Source organism: Diospyros lotus, chromosome 13 (genome assembly GCF_014633365.1).
Source record: "Diospyros lotus cultivar Yz01 chromosome 13, ASM1463336v1, whole genome shotgun sequence".
In the NCBI taxonomy this organism is placed as follows: domain Eukaryota; kingdom Viridiplantae; phylum Streptophyta; class Magnoliopsida; order Ericales; family Ebenaceae; genus Diospyros; species Diospyros lotus.
Genome location: NC_068350.1, coordinates 303,917 through 325,125, shown reverse-complemented (window position 1 = coordinate 325,125; position 21,209 = coordinate 303,917). Strand labels below are relative to the sequence as shown.

Genomic DNA, 21,209 nt, shown 5'->3' with positions numbered 1-21,209 from the left:
AAGGATAAAGAGACAATATGTGCAAAACTAAGTCTACTACTAGAGGCTAGAGCAACATGTATGTATGTATGTATGATGTGGATAACGTTCCCACCCCGAAGCCTTAATGGTCGAAGGCCAGGCTGAGGAACGCGAAGAGCTCTGGGTCCCGGCTGAAGGATGCTGTTTGTTGGTTCGAGTTCAAAGGGCGGTGTTGTAATTTCACCAGTTTATTTTATATATATATATATCTATATATATACATATTATTATTTTCTTTCTTTCGAGCCCAAATGGGATGTGGGAATGGCGAGGAAGGAATCTCTCTCAATCTGATCTGAGAGAGAGATAAGCGGCGGGAGTGGGTGGAGTGTGGAGTGTGGGGGAGGGTTCAGTATTTGGGTTTGGCTATTGGGTAGAGAGTAATGGTGGTGGTGGTGGGGATGGGGGTTAACGCTATGAAAGGCGGCGGTAGCCTTCTGCTGCGGAATTATGGCGGCTGCGTTCGGCCGCCGTCGTTGCTGCTTCCAACAGCAACCACAAGATGCTATTGCTATTGCTATTGCGTCGGTCACCTGGTCAAAAAAGGGTACGGGAGCGTTGGGAAATCCATGGCTCCTCGCCCGGGCCCGCTTCCGCTATGCAGTAGTAGTACACGGAGGCCTGCACCACCAACAAAATTGTTCTTCTGCACAAGAGCTTTTCAGAACAATGTGGCCACCGATTCTCCTTCTCCTTCTTCTTCTTCTAATCCGGAAGCACCATCGTCTCCCTCCTCTGACGATGGTAATGATGATGATCTTGAAACGAAGATAAGGAATGCAGCCAACACGCTCGACATAAGGGTTGGGCGCATTCTGAGGGCCTGGAGACACGAGGAGGCCGACTCCCTCTATGTTGAGGAGGTGGATATCGGCGAACCCCAACCCCGAATTATTTGCAGTGGTCTTGTCAACTATATTCCTCTTCAACATCTTCAGGTCTCCAACGAACCCTCCTCTTTTATTCTCTCTCTCCAACGCTACGCTCCTCTCTTCCTCCTTTTTTCTTCTTTATTTTCTTTTTCCAGCCTATAGTATACCTGTTTAATTTGTTCTTTCCATTAATCTTTTCATATCTAATCAACTTGTAGGACAAGCAAGTCGTTGTCCTGGCCAATTTGAAGCCAAGGAATATGCGTGGTGTCAAGTCATCCGGGATGCTTATGGCTGCTTCTGATGCCTCACATGAGAATGTTGCGCTTCTAGTCCCCCCTGAGGGTTCACTTCCTGGTGAAAGGATATGGTTTGGGTCCGCGGATGAGAAAGACAACCTGCCTGCTGTTGCTACGCCGAACCAGGTAGTACTTAGGTGAATTAAAAATTTTGACTGCTCAACAGAACCAAATATATGGAAATGTTGAAGAGATGTAAAAAAAACTTCTCATGCATGTGCTGAAATAAGTTAGAAGTTCTTTCTGCAAACAGAATGGTTTTGCCTTGCCATATTTTTATGATGTTCATTTTATTTTTCATGCAAACTTTATTACAAGACCATTTTTTCCCCTTAAGTTTACCTAATATCAATTTGCAAGAACAAATGAGGTTTTAAAATTGTGAAAATTATAGAGAGATCCAGTTAATGAATCATGCTATCAAACTTTAGGAGAGAGTGATTATTCATAAAGATTTAGAAGATAAGCCAAAGTGTTTGGAAACCAATTTAGTTTCATGCCTTATAGGTTAACAATGAAAACTATCTTTTTGTCGAAATTTCAAATGGAAAGATTTAGAGATAAATAGATAAAATTACAAATGGTGTCAAGAGACTTGAAAAAGGACGATGACAAAGTTTTCGAAAAAAAAAAAAAAGAAGCCTTTTGAAGGTAGAGAAGAAGAGAGTTTGGATTCCTCATATGCATGTTATTAGAGACCTATATCGTAGAGCAAAAATGTATTTGGACTTTTGGTGGATATACAGAGACTTTTTCAATTAAAATTATATTACATTAAATAAGACAAGAAATAAGGGTTTAAGCCCTTATCTCTTTGCTATAGGCATAAATGAATTTATTAGGCACATCTAGAAAGAGGTGTCTTGGTTTAGGTTTCTTGTAGATGATATTGTCTTGATAAATGAGACAAGAACATGTTAATACTAAATCCAAGTTATGGAAGAATGTGGTGCCTGACCGTATTCTTGGACGTTGCCAACTTTTTCATTTTTTCTGGCCTAGTGTGGCAATGGTTTCCCATGGTCCTGGACTGACCTTTGACATCTGGCTCAACCTAATGTTTGGTATTTCATGGTACTCTTGAGTGTATTGCTTACTCAGTGTCCCTTGTGTGCTAACCCCTTTCCACAGTGCCTGTTTTTCTTTCATTTAATCCCTTGATAACCATCAGTCGACCTCCACAATTGAGTTTCCTTCAGCAAATGAGTTGGGTGCTCTTTATGGCCCATAGTTGACTCTCCCTCTTGACAGCCTTTAGTTGATTGTCCAGGTGAAAGTCAATTCTTTAGTGGACTGTCCCTTCTTAAAGCTGAGGTGCTTCAGTGGGGAAAATAATTCTTCAGTGGACTGTCCCTTCTTAAAGCTGAGGTCCTTCGGTCCTTGTTTTCTATAGTTGATTCCAGTCAACTGTCAAGTATAGTACTTTACTGCCAACTAGGACTACAATTGACTTCTAATTGGCTGTCGGTGCTCTTGGTTGTTACCTTCAGGATGTTGCATATATAATGACACTTCCAAGTGAGCATGATCCATACTACCAGTTCTTCTTTACGACATGCTTTGGAATAACACACACAGCGCAACCTTCAATTCACAACATACTCTATCTCATCATAATGGCTAACATGCTTGATACATAACTTTCTTATGTGTACACTGGGTTACCTAACCCCCTGTAGGTTTCCTTTCCTTCCACTTGTATGGCCTACAATTTTAAAATTTTAATATGCACATGCATGAGTACATTACTCAGTAAGGGATACCATGGAGTGCATCATACACTACAATGCACATCACACTTAACGAACATAGGCAGTCTTTCCTTCCCCAAAACTAGGTTCCCAATTGCACCCCTATATTCAAGCTTCACTTGCACTCTTGGGCTTTCAAGTGTCACTAGGCAATCACAAACTAGGCCCAAGAAGAGTTAGTCTCACACATGGCATGGAACCCAAACACACCAAAACGTGGCAACTTGCAATGCATTTCCTGCACACATACAATGTACAAAATGCTCATGAAAAAATATGCCATTATGCCTAGAATGCTGCCGTAACCATTGTCATGGAAAATGCATAAATGAAAGGACCATAGGATAAATCATGCCATTGTTTATCTTCTCCCTATTTGGCCTTTGTTTCTTCACTCTCTGTTGTTCTATTCCCTAGACCACTACATGGAAGCTGCGTACGGGGACAGGGAGAGGGGTTCCCTACCCATACCCTCCCTGTTGCCATCCTTGGGAACTGTCACATATAATTAACAAGTCCAAGTTTATATTCTCTAAACCTTCTCAAACTCATTTCTGCATACAAATCAAGAGATAGAATATTCTATCACATGATTATACGATAAATGTCTTTGAAATGGTCAAAAGCTAAGTTTGCATGCTTATATATGATCATAATACTGGAATTAAGAACTAGGTGTTACCTAGGGCAGTAATTGTAATTTTCTTTCCTTTTTTGTTATAGATATTTTCCTTAGTTATAGGCAGTTATGCTTACCGTTTGTACTGCTGCACATGGGTGCATGTAGGAGGCTGTTAGGCTATATATAAGCCACAGCTAGAGGATGGGAAGGCATGTTGTTGAATGATTTGAATTCTAATTTCTCTCAAATTCTCTCTAATTTCCCTCCCAATTCTCTGTTCCCCTTCTCGATCTCCTTTGTTCTCCTTCTATTCCTGTTGTCTCCCTCCATTTATGTCTAATTCTTCCCCATACTCTTCTCAATTTTCCATCCAAATTGTACAAAAACCCTAGGTCGTGACATTAGGTCCTTATAGCCAGTTAAAACTTTGAGCGTGGTTGCCATTTGGCTAGCCTGCTCTGCAATATGTACTTTCTGTGTCTGCGTATATTATTATCTGCAATTCAATGGTTTGATTGTATAAATATTGAGCAGGGCACTTTAGTTTAAGGAGATGGGTGATGTGGTCAAGGTTGATGTACTTTTGAGAATTTCCAACAACCAATACCTATATTCAAATAAGTGAGGACTTAGAATATCACATGATAGATTGGAATATGAATTGCGTATTTGTTATCTGAGTTAGTTTGTATATGCTCATAGAGTTTTTCTAGGTAGATGGTTTTAAAGACTTGTAAGATGAATGGATATTGGAGCAAGATCCCGATGGCTACATATGGGTCCTTTTGGCAATTGGCATGATCGTGTAACTCTAGTGGTACTCTTGCAGGTCATATTTGGTGGGAGATAAGGTTGAGAAGGAAGGTGAAATTTTGATGCAATAGGTGATACCAAGGGTCGAGCTTTAAGGAATTTTCCTGTTAGTTCTTAGATTTTTGTGGATCGTGGAGTTAAGGAGTCATGATATGTGATGCTTTCTGTGTTAGAGTTAAACAGGTATACTTGCTACAGTGAAGCTGTTATTGCCAACTCCGGATAGAGGACTATCTAGTGTCAGATGAAGATGATTAAGAAGTTGTTTAGCAAAAAAAGAAAAAGAAAAACCAACAAAGAAGATTAGGAAAGTGCTCTCGTGCTTAATGTGGTGTGGTATTTTGAGGGGCAGTCTTGTCCAGTGTCTGAATGAGTTTGTGCCAATGACACTGTTAATTTGGTTGAAGAGTTTTTTTCTTTTCTTTCATCAAATTCTTGGGAAATTGCATAGCCCTACAAATGAGTGCAAGCCTTGGTGGTAATGATAAGGTTGCTCTTTTGTGGCTAAAACCTCATGGGTTCTAGTTGTGGAAACAACCTCTTTAAAAGCAACATTAAGCCTGCATACAAAAATGACCCCTACAAAGTAGGGAGCCTCCCGCAGACTTTTTTTATCTAGCCCTACAACTGAATAAAGTTTAATTGTGGTCTCTTATTCTTGGTTAGTGTAGAGTCAATTGACATTCACAGCACATTCTCAGCTCAACTGATAGAATTCTCCACCCGAGTGCTCCCTTAGCCATGCAGAGGCAAGGTCTTCAATTATGTTGCCTCCATTATGCTGAGTTCCCTAGAGGTTGATCTCTAACAATCACAGCTAGGCTGAGGCACTTTATAGGTCTTCATGTTCATGGTACTTCCACAAACTAATGAATTGGAGGCTAGAATCACAGGTTTCGTTGAGGCCTTGGTCTTCCCTTGTGGGAGCTGGGTTCATTCAGGGAGGGAGGGAGGGAATTCAACTGTTGATGGGCACCGTTATTTATATTATGGCTCATTTCACCTTATTACTGGAGAATTAGGCTGCAATTTGTCCATGTACCTTGGACTAGTGTTATGGCCAGAGGTATCCACTATAAATGGGGTCAAAGGGACGTCAAACCAAAAATGGCTATTATGTTTTTATGAAGTCTGAAGGTTAGCCATAAATCAGGATACTGGGTGATGATATTTTAATTGTGAAAGAACGTAGTAATAGTTAGAGACATGTAGGTAAGATGTTAAATATGAGGTTGTGTACTAGTCACAAGTGCTTCTCTTCTGTTGAATTTCTTTGTTAAGGAAGGAGGGTTTGTGTTCATATTGTACATGTGTGTGCGCATGTGCCCGTGTCAATATATATGCATATATGTATTGTTATCTCTTTGCCACTGACCCTATGTAGTTAGGAGAAGTTTATTTGAGAATACAGGTAGAAATTTCTAATGCCACAGATTTTTAACATTTTTTGGTCAATTGTCTTCATGTAATACGAGTATGTAAATTTGTTGGAACTATTTGGGATAATGCCTACTGGGGGTTATGTGATGGCATTTTATTTGGAATCTTATTTATTTTTTAGTTGTATTTTGTTCCCTTCTTGCGTATGAGTATTAACTTTTTGTTCAATAAAATGCAGATTCAGAAGAAAAAGATCTGGGAATTAGTGCAACCTCATCTTATGACGGATAGCAATTGTGTTGCTTCACTTGGGGAGTGTTTCATGCGAACGTCAGGAGGTCTGGTGGTATGCAGATCTCTGAAAAATGCAAACATATCATGATCAAACGAGGATTTCAGTTTTACTTATTCAACCTATTTTATCCAACCCATCTTAGTGTAGCGGGGACCAATTTGTGGGGTGTCATGTATTTCTACAATTGAACGGTCAGTATTAATTGTTTATGGATATTATTCTAAAACAAGAGGAGATGTGGTTACCATACGCTGCCTTAGCATCGTCCTTTGGCTGTTGAGTTTGTTCAAAGCAGTGTGTGTGAATGGAAAATTGAATGATCAATCTACCATGCCTACTACTACTGCTCCTATTGCTAATTTATTCTATTATAGGGTCCTTCCTTTAAAAACACGTATTTATCTGGGATGTGGGTGGTGGTTAGGTTATTGCTTGGCATTTGTTTATTTTGTTGGAAACATTCTAACATCAGTGTTGAATATTATTATGACTGCTTGGTTGGTATACATTACTTATTACGACAGGAGTCTACAGATACTATGGAGATGTTATATTTCTATAGTTGAAGAAGGCTGTACTGCTCGAAATAGATTAAAAATGTTTATTAGATGCATAACACGTACTGTACTTGACTTGTATGGGATTAATCAATCGGGACAAAATAGGGTGACATGTTTCATTTGATTAATAATTTTGGACTGAGTTTTTCACTGGCATTTGAAAGGTCATTTTTTATTAATATATGCTCATTACCCTTTCCATAAAATAAGGATTCGTATTACACTGTTGTATTCCAAATTTCTTCTATGGGGCTGCTTTGAATCTTAATTTTGATATCTCTTGTGATCTAATGACAAGGTTTTGATAATGACAAATCTAATGACAAATAATATAAGATTCATTATGATTGGAAATTAACATATTTAATGTATTCTGTGTTCAAAAATCAATTTCATGAAGTTGTGCAAAAAGAAATGAAGTTGGGCTATGTTATTGTTTCCATCTTAAAGCAATGCAAGTAGGTTAAGATTTCAAGTTTTTTTTGGAGATTGGTCGACTAACATATCGTTTATTCTTCTTTAAAAAGTTGGCTTGGTCGACTAATCATAAGCTTTGGTCAACTAACAGTATGTTCTTTTTTAAGTCTTGGTCGACCAATCTTAGGCCTTGGTCGACTAAAAGATATCTGATATATCTTGATCGACTAGCTCTTTAATTGGTCGACAGAAGTTAGCCTTGGTTGACTAAGTGCTATGTCTGTTTTTGTCTTGGTCAACTAAGTGCCTTAGTGCTTTTGTGTTTTGGTCGACTAACCCTCTTTATCTGTCGACTAAGCTTATTATTTTAACAAATTTGTCGACTAACCACTTCTCTTTTGTTGACTAAGTCTCTTGCAGAATTCATAATGGCTAGTTTTTTGCCGCATTTAATGCTCACCCAACTACCCCAACAGTTCAATTTTTGTATTTTTTTGCCATCATCTATAAATAGGTGGTCGAAGGAGTTGAAAGCCGCTGAAGAACATTTATTACGATTATCTACTAAGTATACACTTTACATTTGTACTTTCAAACTTGTACTTTCTTTCTTGCATTTCTTTTAGAGACTTTGCTATTTACTGTTTCATTCATTAACAGCCTCGTATTTATTGTAGAGAGAATTTGTACTAAGAGTATTTAACTCTTAGATTTAGCTTCATTGTATTTATCACAATTTATCTAGTGTAAGCTAGAGGGCCCATTCGAGTGGGAGGTTTGTAATTTTTTAGTAGATTACTAGAGGATCTATTTGGTTTGAGTAGGGAGTTAATACTGGATTTGTTTTTAAATCCTTAATGGGAAACTAAAATAATGGATTAAGTTTAGAAAGCTGAACTACTATAAATCACTGTCTTTTGATTTTATGTTCTTTGTTTTGTTTCTCTTTTAACTTATATATATCTTATCAAATTTGTATATTTATCATCTTGGCTATAAAGATTTTATTATACCAATTCACCCCCCCGGGGTGTGTGTTATAGCAAGCTCAATCTTATCAAATTTACCTACCCACTGCCCTCAGCAGCTCTCTCTCTCTCCAGATCAAGCGGGGGGCTTCTACCCCAAGTTCACCGAATGCCAACCACACCATGCCATCATTACATTAATAGATTTGTAGGGTCAATGCATCAAACATTCCATATTTTCCGTAAGTTGCTTTTTACCCAAAAACAGAGCAAAGGACACGCAAAACTGTGTATATATATTAGCACAGAAAGAAATGTGTGCGTGTATTATCAGCCACCATCTTGAAGAGTCAAGTCGTTGGACCACATTATGTTTTGTCCAAGAAGAAAAATCAACTTCACTTGGTATGCAATTTGCATTGTGAATTAGGCGAGTGTATCAGAACTCCAATGAAATAGTTTATTACACAACATGTAACGATAGGAATATCCACCATAACAAAAGACAGCCGCATTTAGTCTAATAATATTGAAGGAAACACCTGAATTTGAATGTGGCTTCCCTGGTTTTAAAATTAGAGGCATCCAAAAGATAGGAATATCCTCCTCGTCTTAGATGTCTTTGAAAACAGCAAACAAGTCGCCATTGATGTAATCATTATCCACCAAGCTAACCAAGAAATAACTGCTCTCCACCTGAAAAAAAACATACATGTAACAAGAACTCTCAAAACTTTATTTCTTGAAATTTTTCCAATTCAAACTGGGGGAGGAAAGATTTTGAATGATCAAGAGAGAAGAATAAAGAACGAGAGAGAGAGAGAGAGAGAGAGAGAGAGAGAAACCTCCTCCAGCAGTTTTCTGGACGGGTCACCCTCTGGATATAATTGAGCCCATCCTCTTGACCAGACTTGAAAGGCCTCATCCTTCCACACCATAAAGCTGCGAGGATCCACAACAGTTGGTTGTATGATTTCCTTGGCAGGGAAGACTCCCCATGTCACCGCATTCACGTCAGTTGGGCCAACGTTGGATATCCAGGTTCCTCCTTTGTCTACAGCCATGTAGGTCAGGTATGAGAAAGCTTTGCACTTGTCAACAAGAGCATCTAACTTCTCCTTGGGGCAGAAAAACTCCAGATAGGCCTTCTGGTAGACATATCCACCTGGTCCACCCCATCCTACAAAACCACATCAACCCACTATATTAATCAAAGTATCCTCAACATTGCAACTGAGCATCAAACTAAACATCCATCGACAGAAGAGATGGAATGATGCTTTCATTCCTATTTTGGTACCTACATGCTGGTTATAATCAGTTACTGACCATACAGGATTCAGAATTTAAGACCGTGGGAATAATTAAATGCACATTCTGCTCTATCTTATCATTCATATCCAGATTATGATATATGCATGCATAGCACAGTTTGTTACTAGTAATATAAAGGTATTAAAAGTTCAAGCAGGCTGTTGTATTTAGATGAACATTGCACCAATATATAGCTTCATGTGTTACAAAATTTTCTTTAAAATGTGTTTTGTGCGTCAATCTTAACGAAGAATCCACCGGTGGTGGAAGCCATTTTCTACAGCAATAGAATCAAATTGAATTCTGCTGGCCACGGTAGCCTCAGAACTCCTGAAAATCTTAAAGTTCTGAAAATCTTAACAGACCCTGCATTATTAAAAGCTGAAATTACATTTATTCTTGTGTAACAAATTTTACTGATTGTTTCAACCCCCAATGCAATTGTTTATAGATGCAACACTAGATTAAATCTCAAACAGGAGAAGGCCATATGTTGGGGTAGAGAATTGGGAACCTATATAAGATTGCCTTTACTTTCTACATATTGCATGGGTTGAGAGCACATCACAATGCAGAAAGTGAAAGCACCCAAAAATTGCACTTACCAACAGATGGGGCATCAGACTTTGCTCCATTGACAGCTGGTTGACTATTTACCGTGAGGAAACCCTTTGAGTTAATTTTCCCCAGATGCTCGTCAATGATCTTTGTCTCCGGCTGAAGGCCATCTAACTCTGACCACGGACTGCTTCTCAGTTTCCCAAGGCAGAACTTCATAAATCTCTGATTTATGTACCAATTCCAGCAAAGGCGACCACATTTACAATGAATGTTATCTTATTGGCATTCAGAGTAAGAACAATTTAGTTAAAAATTATACCTCATAAATATCTTCAACACTCTTCAAGGGGACAACCCACTCATCATGAAGTTTCTTATCCCGTGCACGGGGCCGCATAAACTGTGAGAAAGTGACACATTAATGGGCACAGAAAGAGACCCATGAAAGAGGACACTTTAACAGAACAATAATAACGCAGGCACACACAAAGCATTCTCATGCCTTCAATTATTCTCATGTTGCTGCATTGATCTAATATCTTGTTACATCTGTCTCCTTATGTCTATATCTGCACCTTTTGGTTTCAATATTGATGTTTTTACCATTATCATGAACATTTAAACAAGGCTGTAGGTAAATTAATATCAGTCAAGAAAATCAATTACTCTTGTGTATGTGAGGTAAGCCCCCACACGCACGCACACATTCAAAGAATTCTCATGCCTTTAATTATTCTCGTGTTGCTGCATTGATCTAATATCTTGTTAAATAATCTCTCTATGTCTATATCTGTACTTATTGGTTTCAATAGTGATGTCATTGTTTTTACCTTTCTCAAAGCTGATCATTTGATATTTTACCTTTGAATCACTAGTGAGAGTGAAATTTAGAAACAGAAATTTCAGATATGAAACCTAGACCTTCTATTTTTTTCCACCTAGATAACCTAGAAGCAATCTTTCAACTTAGAACAATAATACTAGACACTTTCAATAACCAAAATCCACCTAAATCATAATTGCTGGCAGGTTCGAAGCTTGTAAGAAGTTGAGAGCTATTCTGTATCAATTTAATTTAATTTTACCTTCACTTGGTGCCACTCATTTCCAATAAATGTTTGGACCATTAATTATATCTTCTCTTTTAATCCTCATTTGGTTAGGCTCATTTTCTGAAACCCTACTTTTCAACTATCCAATAATGGACCATATATCTACTAATATATTCAACTTAAATAGCATAATCTTGTTGAACTAAGCAATAATCCCTTATATTATACAAGTAAAAAGTACTTTACAATTTCTTTTCTTCCATTTCTAAGGGGCAGTAACTCCTCAATCTCTCTTCTGTCTACTTTTATTATAATCTCCCTTTCCATTATAGATAAGAAATTCAAAATATCAGTGATTAGTTCTAGGGGTATCTGTTGTCCAATTTCCACTATATCTTCATTCTTACTTCTATTTTACAAAGTAACGTCCATATTTTATTTCACTCATAGTGGACTCTAAAGTCTCTCTGTAACTTTTCCTTGATAAGTAAAAAGATTTCCTATAACTTTAAACTGATTATGTCACCAGTAAATCACTGGTTTATCAAAAAGAAAAGTCAAAAAGAGTACCAAAAAAATGTAGGTCATGGTTTTATGTATAATTAAAGTTTGTCTACTTTTGTCCTGTAAGTTCATGATTAGCTATTCCTAGTATTGTCTCATAGCATCATTCAATTATACATAAAACTATGATCTTTCCACTGTTTTGAAACTATTGTATTTATTTTTAGGTCTCAGCTACTTATGCTCAGGAAGAGTTTCAGTTTGCCTAGTTTCAAATTTAAAATTGTCTCATAATCGTACAGATTTTAAAATCATTGTGAAGTATATGTACACCAAAGTTCTTTTCTGCCTTGCACTGGACACCTCTCGCTAATAAAATCTTGTTGGACAAGTAATCAATTAAATTGATCATTCATTGCTTTTAACTTGAAACAAAGTCCATCAGGACCTGCAACTTAACCTTTCTCCTTGTGAGAGAGAAGTTTTTCTTTTTCTTCTTTTTTTACTTAACTTGTCGCTACAGTTACATGTATTAATAGAATAATACATTTTGTGTTATTAGGATCCAGACTATTTTGAATCCAAGACAAATCATTTTGATTTTGTCAAAAATATTTGGCCCACAATGGCCTATATTTGTATACCAAGCAATAGTAAATACTAAAGGTTTTAGCATATGAATAAAGTATCGTGATAAAATAACACTAGGATAATATTAAGAACTTTCTTGATCCAAAGAGGATCTTGGAAACCTAAAGCCAGAATCATCGGCCAGGGAACTTTTTTCTTCTTCTCCTTTCTTGATAAGTGAAGCTACAAACATTAACCAATGGTAAGGTGAAAATGGTGAAGGTAAGGTTTGAACAACATCTAGATAGAGATATGTAAAACAATGTAATGCGCCACGGCTTCTCATACCTGGTAACAATCAATACCATTATGGATAAATGACCAAATTCTAGTAGCTAAGGAGATACGGTTACTTCAACTGCTTCTCATAGGAGGAACCAACTGAAGCCTTGAAATTATTAATTTACTAGAGAGCCTGGCCATTTATCCATAATGATATTGGTTGGAATTTTTCCAGTGTGGTAAGAATCTTGTTTTTGGATGAGAAGCAGCTACAGTTAGTAGAAGGGAAAGAAGAGCCTGTGGTTTGTTAGAATTCTTTGCCTTCAAGTTTGACGCTTATGAGTTCAAAAGTTTTTTTTAATTTTAATTTTCTTTGAAAAAGTCTTAGTTTGACTTAGTCCTTGATTTTATCTCATATCAGTTTCTTTCTCCTTAATTTTCTGCTTAGTGGATGTAGTGCAGATTAAATTTGGTAGTGGTTGAGATTTTTTAGGAATTTCAGTTCAGTTGTAAGCCTATGAAAGAGGCATTCTCATTTATGAAATTAGGTGTGTGCCTTCTTATAGCAATTAAATTTTTCCTTCCTTTTACTGAAAAAACTATATTTACAGGTTATAAGTTCTTATTTTCTGCTCAATTGCAAGAGCTTAAATCTGTTAACATTTTAATATGGTTAAGTGCCCCATGTGTTATAGTGGATTATTTGGAGTGAATTAAGCAAAGTTCTTTCAAATGTCACAAGTAACAGTGTTGAAAAATAGATGGCTCTCTATTCGGTGTAATTGGCCACTTGGTGGCACTTAGATATTTTGGAATCCATGGAAATTTTAAAGCAAGCATTATAAAAGAGGATGCATGTCTTTTTTTCGATAATCTTCCTTTCACGCATGATGCATCAATGCTGGCATCCCCTATATACCTATCTAATACTTTTGGAAAAAAAGAAAGTAAAAAAATTGATAAGTAAATAACGTTATACATCCAAAGGGGAATTGTTCACGATGTTTTTTATTTAAGAAAAGATAAAGGGCATCCCTGATACACAATTGTCACGACCCTAGGGTTTAGCTAGGATCTAGGAAGGAATTGGAAGGAATTCAAGGAAGAAACAGAGAAGAATTGAAGGGGAAGATAGAGCAGAATTGGGGAGAAACAGGAGGGAGAATAGAGAGAATTGTAGAGAGAAATCAGAATATTCATTTATCATTCAAAACATATCCCCAATCTCTTACAAGTAGCCTTTATATGGGCTTTAGCTAGCTGTTAACTGATTCCTAACAGCACCCATGTGCTTCTAACAACTTGTAAAATATCTCCTAACAACTATTATAAGCCTATTACCATATTACCCTTTATTGCTCCTAGGGTCGTGACAAAAAAAATTTCATATCTACCAGTAACCATGTAATTGTTCTTTTTTTTCTATAAGTAACCATGTAATTGTTTGATGTTTACTTATCCAAAGCTACATAACCATAACAAGGCTAAGAAGGTTGTTATTAAATGATATCAAGGGAAGACCTCCCCCAGTCTATCTTGTTTACTCTTTCCTTCTTTTAGCCCTAGGTTCAAGTTGAATCCTACCAATATGTGCTTCATTGCATCAAAAGAAAAACCCCATAAACCCAGAAGATATGGAACCATGAAACAAATGTGTGTGTGTGTGTGTGTGAGAGAGAGAGAGAGAGAGAGAGTTAAGCTATAAACATTACAAACTCACTAGTTTCACATGATGTCACCAACCACTTTGAACCAAATCTAGCCAAGACAAGATAAAGGTGTAATAAACCTTGGCTGCAATTTGATAGCACAAAGATGACATATACAGATAATATAAAAGCATAATTTTCATCAGCATAAGAGCAAATAATAACAGGAGAAAGTATAAATGCTGAATAAGCATGTTGAACTGCAGTTAGCATGCAACAAAAGAGAACTGTAGGCATATGATATCACCACCATCGAAATTAATGTTGTTTACCTGATAGTCAGTTAGCGCACCATATGATGCATTACAAGAATCACCCCAACGCCCATGTGGGTATTGTTCCCAGCCTATGGTCCTTGATATGTAGCTTTTTGGACGATTGGCCCTACCATCATTATTCATAACATGTTAGCCATTTCATGATTTTACCAAAGAATTTGCATAGTCATGGAACCAGTCTGAAGAATTGAGGTGATTTCACACATAATTGCTTACCAAAATATAGGCCGAACATCTTCTTTGACACGGAAAACATTTGCAGGGCGTCTCCACGGCAAGGCCCTTGAAACTTTGGCTTCTTCAATTATTCCAAGATTCTGTCAAGGTAAGAGTATTTGTAAAACACAACTTGTAACATAGACATAGTTTGCTCAAATCATAACATCTCCTATTCAATGTGATATATTTTTTTATTTCAAATAAGATACAAAAAACAAACCATTAGTATTGCCAGTGCTGATTTCTCCATGTTTAGAGTATAAAGATGTAAGGTGTTAATTCCATGAGCCAAAATCTTCTTGCACATTTCAGTTCCAAGGTGAATCCCATAGGATCTGACAGCCTCTTCGTTGTCCTTTATAGGCTCTAAGGCAGCAGTGATTTCAGGTGGTATCTGCAAGGATCAGTATGTACGAGAATGTATCAAAAGACAACAGAAAGCAACATTCATGAGGCATATAGCACACGTCCACTAAAACATGGACAGTGTTTTAGAAAGCACTAAGCACACTTTAAGAGCAGAAGGCTTGCAGAACTTACGTGCAAAGTGAAGCGCACACTTAAGCATAGTGAAATGCACATAAATGAGAGAAAAAGAGTACAAACTTTTATAAGCATAAAAAATATAAACTATTAAAAAATCTAAATAAGAGTGATGGCTGCAAAATTAACAAAAGATGAGATATCATTTTTCATTTATATTTTATATCCATTTTCAAGTGCATACAATCATAGAAAAAAAGCGTAAGGACAAAAAAAAAAAAAAATCATCCCTAATTTACAAGAATCCCCAATCAATCAAAACCTAGTTTACAGCAATCTCCGATAAATCAATCCCTAATTTACAATCCATCAACAATCCTAAATTATAGCAATAAGGAATCAATCATCAATCATTAATTTACAGCAATCAAGAATATATTAGCAATCCCTAATTTACACCTAATTACATGCTTCCTTCAATATTTTTTGCTCAGTAAATATCTATGAGTCTTCTTTTTCTTTTAAATGTATACCTGATTTTATTCAGATCTTTTTAAGATCTGGTAACAGCTTTTTTGTGGGTAATGATTCCATACAATCAACCACACCATTGCAAAAATTTAAACAATCAACCATTCATATTGTTTGATAAAAATATATATATATATATATTTCTAAAGCGTGCTTCAAAGCTCAGGTAAAAGCACAATTTAAGCAAGCTTTAATAGCACTCAGCTAAAGTTGCTGAGCTTCACACACAAAAAGACCTAAGCATGCAGCACTTTGAGCTTAAAGTGCACTTTTTTGAACCCTGAACATGGAAAGCTTTATATTTGTGGGAAGAGAATAATAAGCACATTCCATATGCATTCTTTAGATGGTTATGTCTTGGAGGCAGTGAAAATGGTAGATAGATGGTTAACCACAATTGAATGGGCTAAAAAATGTGGAGACTTTCAGTTGATTACCTACTTGGGTAATTGCCAGTAGCAGGTTCTGCCAACACCACATAATGGTTGAAACTTTAGACGGAAGACATCACTATAGGGTCAATAAATTAAGAACATCTTTCAATCTAACCATTTTAAAACTTTAAAAACAAAGCAACTCAAGTATTTTACGAATTTTGGTCTAATAAACATTAAACAAGTAAGAATTCCCGAGCTAAAATTGTCCAAAAACTTGTGTTTGTTATTGATCTGTATGCCAGTTTATAAACCTCTACCTAGCAACGGTTATATATGGTAGACCAAAATTTTGTTCTAAGACCAAGTACAACGAGGCTCCAAGCAGAAATGCACCAAAATGAGAATAGTTTGTGCAGTAATACTTAAAACTGCGTCAGAAAAATTGCATACCCTGGTTTTGCAAAAGCCAGTCATCCGGAGGAAGCCCTTATAGTTATTAATGGGCATAATGCCAGGAACTATGGGGCAATTTATCCCAATTTGACGGCAGTCATTCACAAATTTCAGGAAGATATCAGTGTCATAGAAAAGTTGAGTAACAATGAGATCAGCTCCAGCATCAACCTGTAAAAGAACAGGGAACATGATGAAAGTTTAACGAGGGTCATTTTTGTTATTCTTTGTTAACCCTTTGAAGTAAAAAATAAATAAAACCTTTTTCTTAAGGTAAGCAAGATCGTTCTGATATCCCTCAGGTGTGGCCAGCCCATCACTTTGGATGACATCAGGATGTGCCTCTGGACTCCCAAAAAAAGAAAAAGATGAAAATTAAGAAACAATGCGCTTGAAAATTGGAAGTGCTGGAAGGAGATAGATAAAACCTGGATAACCAGAAACAGTTACGCCGAAGTAGTCGCCATATTGGGACCGAATGTGCTTGACCTGCGAGCATAAAATAGATTAGCAGCAGAGCAGAAAATCATCAAGATGGGAGTGAGATATGAGAAACTATCAAGACAACGGACGGACAAACAACAGACAGAAATATTGAGAGAGAGATTGGATGTGGAGGATGTGGATCTGGATCTGGATCTAGAGGGCAATGTAAAAGGATGGATAGCGGAATTGGGCAAGGTAATAGAGGAATGAGGAGAAGGAGTGTTTACTGACGAGATCGAGGGCGCAGGCGAAGCCGCCCTGGACCTGGACGAACTTGTCCTGGCCGTGAGGGGGGTCACCGCGGAGGGCGAGGACGTTCTGGATGCCGTTGGACTTGACGGTGCGGAGGGCGTGGTCGATCTTGTCGACGGGCATGTTGGTGCAGGTGAGGTGCATCATGGTCTCGACGCAGACCATGTTCTGCATGCGGTTGGAGATCTCCAGGGTCAAATCGGCGGTGGAGCCGCCCGCGCCCCAGGTGATGTCGCAGAATGCGGGGTTGTGAGCGACCATGCGCTCCATCCGGTCGAACAGGTTGTCCACCCCATCCTCCGTCCTCGGGGGGAAGAACTCGAAGGAGAAGACGGGCCTTCCGCCGCCGGCAGCCTCCGCGTCCCGGATCTTCTGAATCACCTTCATGATTGTTGTCTTCTTGTTCTTCTTCTTCTGATGATCTCTTCTGCAGGTGTGTGTGTGTGTGTGTATGTATTATATATATATAGAGAGAGAGAGAGAGAGAGAGAGAGAGAGAGAGAGAGAATTCTAAATGATGAATAAGTAAATAAATACCAGAAATAATAATTTAAATAAACAAAGAAAACTAAACTTGACCGCAGCTGCAGCCTGCAGGCTACGGCCTTCCTACGCGGGCGGGGGAAATAGGGGATATAATAAAAAGGATAATATTGCTTGCTGAGATACGCTGCTGCTGCTGCTGCTTGGCTGCCTGGCTGATTGGCTGCTTGCTGGCTATACTGTGTGTGGGGGTGGTGGGGTGAATTAATTTACTTATATATATTTAATAAAGAAGAAGAAGAAGAAGGAGGAGGAGGAGGAAAGTGGAAAGCTGTTAGATCCAGTCTGTAGGTCCCACAGCCAACAACCCCCGTAATTGACCACACAGCCTCCCCTCCTCTCTCTCACCAACTTTCTCCTTTTATTTCTCTTCTAATTTTTAGATAAACAAAATTAAATAATTAAGGGCACATTATATTACTTTTTAACACCTGTTGTCACATAAAATAAAATGTGGTGTTATTTATTGTTTTAAGGATAATAATTAAAATAAATAGATATCATTTATTTTTAATATATTTTTATTAATTATTTATTTTAAAATACAATATATTTGATATTAATTATTTAAATATTACAAATAAAATCATTTTATAAACTTTATTTAGAAAATATGATATATTTATTATTGTTAAGACAATAGTGAGTATTATTTATAAACATTCTTCTAAAAATCGGCCAAATTCATACTTTTACTTTTATATACTTTTTAATTTTCTTTTATATCATCACTCAAAATTTTCATTATTTTAATTATACCTTTATATTTACATTTTTTTAGTTCATTTAACTCATAACATTTAATATTTTTTTCATGTGACAATTCAATTTTTTTTTATTTCAATTATACTTTTATATTTATATTTTTGAATCAATTTAATTATTAAACTTTGAAGTGTAAAACAAAATATTAAATTGACTTATTTTACTGTACTTTTTTAGATATCAAATATATGAGTTAAATTGACTCAAAAATATAAATATAAGGATGTAATCGAGACAATAACAAATTTAAATTGTCACCAAAAAAATGTCAAAATACATAAATAAAAATATGAATTTGACCTCTAAAAATTACTTAAAATAATAATCTCATCAACTCCATTTCTTAAACAGATTATAAATTATGTAGCCATTAGACGCCATAAGGGAATACAATTCAAAGACTAAGCCTAAATGCCAAAAATGCTTTCTTTTTTTTTTTTTTTTTTTTGATGGGGGCTAGTTGAAGCCACCACCTCCTAGTCTTACCTGTTGTTAAATTGAAGAGTAGCCATTAGCCAATGACTATAGAAAAAGAGGACTTTTTTTTTTTTTTTTTTTTTTGTTTCCTGGATGGATGGGGTTTTAATTTGATGACTACATAGACAAGGGAGGAGGAGGAGGATTCAAACGATGGGGCTTGAAATTAAGAGAATTTTTTTAACCTTTTTAACTACTTGCTACTTACGTCAACATTAATACTACGATTATACCATTCCTACTAACCCTACCTACTACTACAACATCTATATGCAGTGCAAAACGTAATTTGGAATACGAATGAGTGGGCAAGGGAGGGTCCCCCCACCTGCCCATTGGCTAAGCGTAGACAAAGAGGGCACTCAACTCAACTCACATATCATAATAGTCGACGTCCCGTTCCAATTCACAGCCATTCAAACCCCAACTGGTGCACCGACACCAAAATCTACTCCTTGCCCCTGGGGCTGATCTGGGTGGTCCAAATATGACGAACCTTTGAAGCTACCCTCCACCCTCCCTAAACCCAAAAACAGGAGGCGTCCATTTCCAAGATCTTAGCAGCGAGAATGGCCCTGTTATGAACTCCATCATTGATCGTGCTCAGGCTGCTTTTATTGAGGGGAGGGGCTTGGTTGAGAACATTCATCTTGCCCAAGAACTTCTCAGGAAATATAACAGGAAGCGGATCTCTCCGCGTTGCATGATCAAAGTTGATCTTCGCAAAGCATTTGATTCCGTCAGTTGGGTCTTCATCGAGGCTGCTCTATCCGGTTTGGGTTTTCCCCAGCAATTTATTGGGCGTCTCAACCACCTCTTTTTCCGTTATGATTAATGGCAGCTTGCACGGGTTTTTCTAAGGGAGAAAAGGGCTTCGCCAAGGAGATCCTCTGTCCCCCTTCATATTCGTTTGAAGCCTTGAGTATTTTTCCAAGTCCATCAAAGTGGCAACCAATAATTTAGAATTCAATTTCCATCCCAAGTGTGGTGATCAGAGGATCACGCATCTAGCTTTTGCGGATGACCTGTTTCTTATGGCAAGGGGTGACCCCATTTCTATAAAAATTCTCATGGACTGCCTCAATGGATTTGGGGCTGTTTCAGGCCTCTCAGCAAATGCCCTTAAATCCAGCCTATACACTGCTGGCATAGTGGGTCCCGATCTTAAAGATATTCGAAGCCTAACTGGTTTTCCCAATGGGTCCATGCCATTTAGATATCTTGGTATCTCTCTTGCGGCTGAAAAGCTCAAAGTCTCACATTATGCCCCGTTTGTGGACAAAATGGCAGCCTTCACCAGTGCATGGTCCTCCGCCTCTCTATCTTACGCTGGCATGGCAGAATTAATTCGTGCTGTGCTTCAAGGTGTAGAGAGTTTTTGGCTCTTCATCCTGCCTATTCCTTCAGCGGTTATTGTTCGCATTATCCGTTTATGCCGTGAATTCCTTTGGAACTCCAAGCACCCTCTTGTGCCTTGGAAAGACATCTGTTTGCCTAAAAAAGAAGGTGGTCTCGATTTCAAATATATTAAAGTTTGGAACCTTGCCCTTCTTGCCAGATCTTTGTGGGACATCTATCAAAAGAAGGATTCTCTTTGGGTCAAATGGGTATCTCATGAATATCTTAAGGGACAGTCCGTGTGGGCATAGTCTGGCAGAAGTGATGACTCCCCTCTTCTTAAGAAGCTACGCTGGATAAGGGACAAAATTCTGCTAGAAGCTGAGTCTAATGATGCTGCCATAGCTTGCTTAGATAGCTGGGTCAACAATGGTCGCTTCTTCATCTCGGCCGCTTATAATTTCTTTCGCGACAAAGGCCCTTTGAGGGTCTGGGCATCTGATGTATGGCACCCGAGTGCGGTGCCTAAGCATGCTTTCACCCTTTGGCTGGCTGCCAAAGCAAAGCTTCTTACGAGGGACAGGCTGCTTTATCTTGATATTGACAAAAATTGTGCACTATGTGAAACTGATGTGGAGACCAACAGTCACCTATTCTTTCAATGCCCTTTCAACAAATCAGTTTGGGGCAGCATCCGTGAATGGCTGGAACTATCGAGGCTCATGAACACTATTCCAAGTGCTTTAAAATGGTTAAAGAAAGAAGCTCAAGGATCATCGTGGCAAGCCAAGGTCAAGAGGATTGCTCTTGCCTGCACTGTTTACTACCTTTGAAACACAAGGAATAGAAAGATTTTTGAAGACAATATGCCTTGTATTGATTCTATCATCCGTAGGATCAAAACACAAGTATACAGGGTCGCTTTTACTTTGTATCCTCATGTTTTGATTCAGTTTAAGGCCCTCTCTATGAGTCACTGATTGTTTTCTTGAGTATGCCTAGTGTACTTGTACAGTT

General features: G+C 37.6%; 2 protein-coding genes across 3 annotated transcripts; one reads left to right on the top strand and one right to left on the bottom strand.

The window, feature by feature from the left end:
• The first annotated feature begins 267 nt into the window (after nucleotides 1-267).
• Nucleotides 268-6,381, top strand: LOC127787882 (uncharacterized). Its single transcript, XM_052315950.1, has 3 exons — nucleotides 268-959; nucleotides 1,112-1,318; nucleotides 5,997-6,381. Exons 1-3 carry the CDS (start codon nucleotides 405-407, stop codon nucleotides 6,138-6,140), a joined length of 906 nt encoding a protein of 301 aa, XP_052171910.1. The 5' UTR covers nucleotides 268-404; the 3' UTR covers nucleotides 6,141-6,381.
• A 1,892-nt stretch (nucleotides 6,382-8,273) lies between these two features.
• LOC127788618 (probable methylenetetrahydrofolate reductase) lies at nucleotides 8,274-17,805 on the bottom strand. 2 transcript variants are annotated; one of them, XM_052317107.1, is made up of 12 exons: nucleotides 17,644-17,805; nucleotides 17,049-17,496; nucleotides 16,760-16,820; nucleotides 16,593-16,675; nucleotides 16,329-16,502; nucleotides 14,708-14,881; nucleotides 14,485-14,585; nucleotides 14,263-14,374; nucleotides 10,193-10,273; nucleotides 9,918-10,095; nucleotides 8,844-9,178; nucleotides 8,274-8,694 (listed from the first exon to the last, which is right to left on the bottom strand). In XM_052317107.1, exons 2-12 carry the CDS (start codon nucleotides 17,454-17,456, stop codon nucleotides 8,611-8,613), a joined length of 1,791 nt encoding a protein of 596 aa, XP_052173067.1. In that variant the 5' UTR covers nucleotides 17,457-17,496; nucleotides 17,644-17,805; the 3' UTR covers nucleotides 8,274-8,610. The 2 variants fall into 2 exon arrangements, with proteins under 2 accessions (XP_052173067.1, XP_052173066.1); XM_052317106.1 differs by having other exon boundaries at nucleotides 17,049-17,797.
• Between the last annotated feature and the right edge of the window lie 3,404 nt (nucleotides 17,806-21,209).

Coding starts and splice junctions, on each gene's coding strand:
- LOC127787882 (XM_052315950.1), top strand. CDS start 405: ATGGTGGTGGTGGTGGGGATGGGGGTTAACGCTATGAAAGGCGGCGGT. Junction 960..1,111: donor TTCCTCTTCAACATCTTCAG/GTCTCCAACGAA, acceptor ATCAACTTGTAG/GACAAGCAAGTCGTTGTCCT. Junction 1,319..5,996: donor CTGTTGCTACGCCGAACCAG/GTAGTACTTAGG, acceptor AATAAAATGCAG/ATTCAGAAGAAAAAGATCTG.
- LOC127788618 (XM_052317107.1), bottom strand. CDS start 17,456: ATGAAGGTGATTCAGAAGATCCGGGACGCGGAGGCTGCCGGCGGCGGA. Junction 10,274..14,262: donor GTGCGCTAACTGACTATCAG/GTAAACAACATT, acceptor ACTTTCTCACAG/TTTATGCGGCCCCGTGCACG. Junction 10,096..10,192: donor GTGTTGAAGATATTTATGAG/GTATAATTTTTA, acceptor TACATAAATCAG/AGATTTATGAAGTTCTGCCT.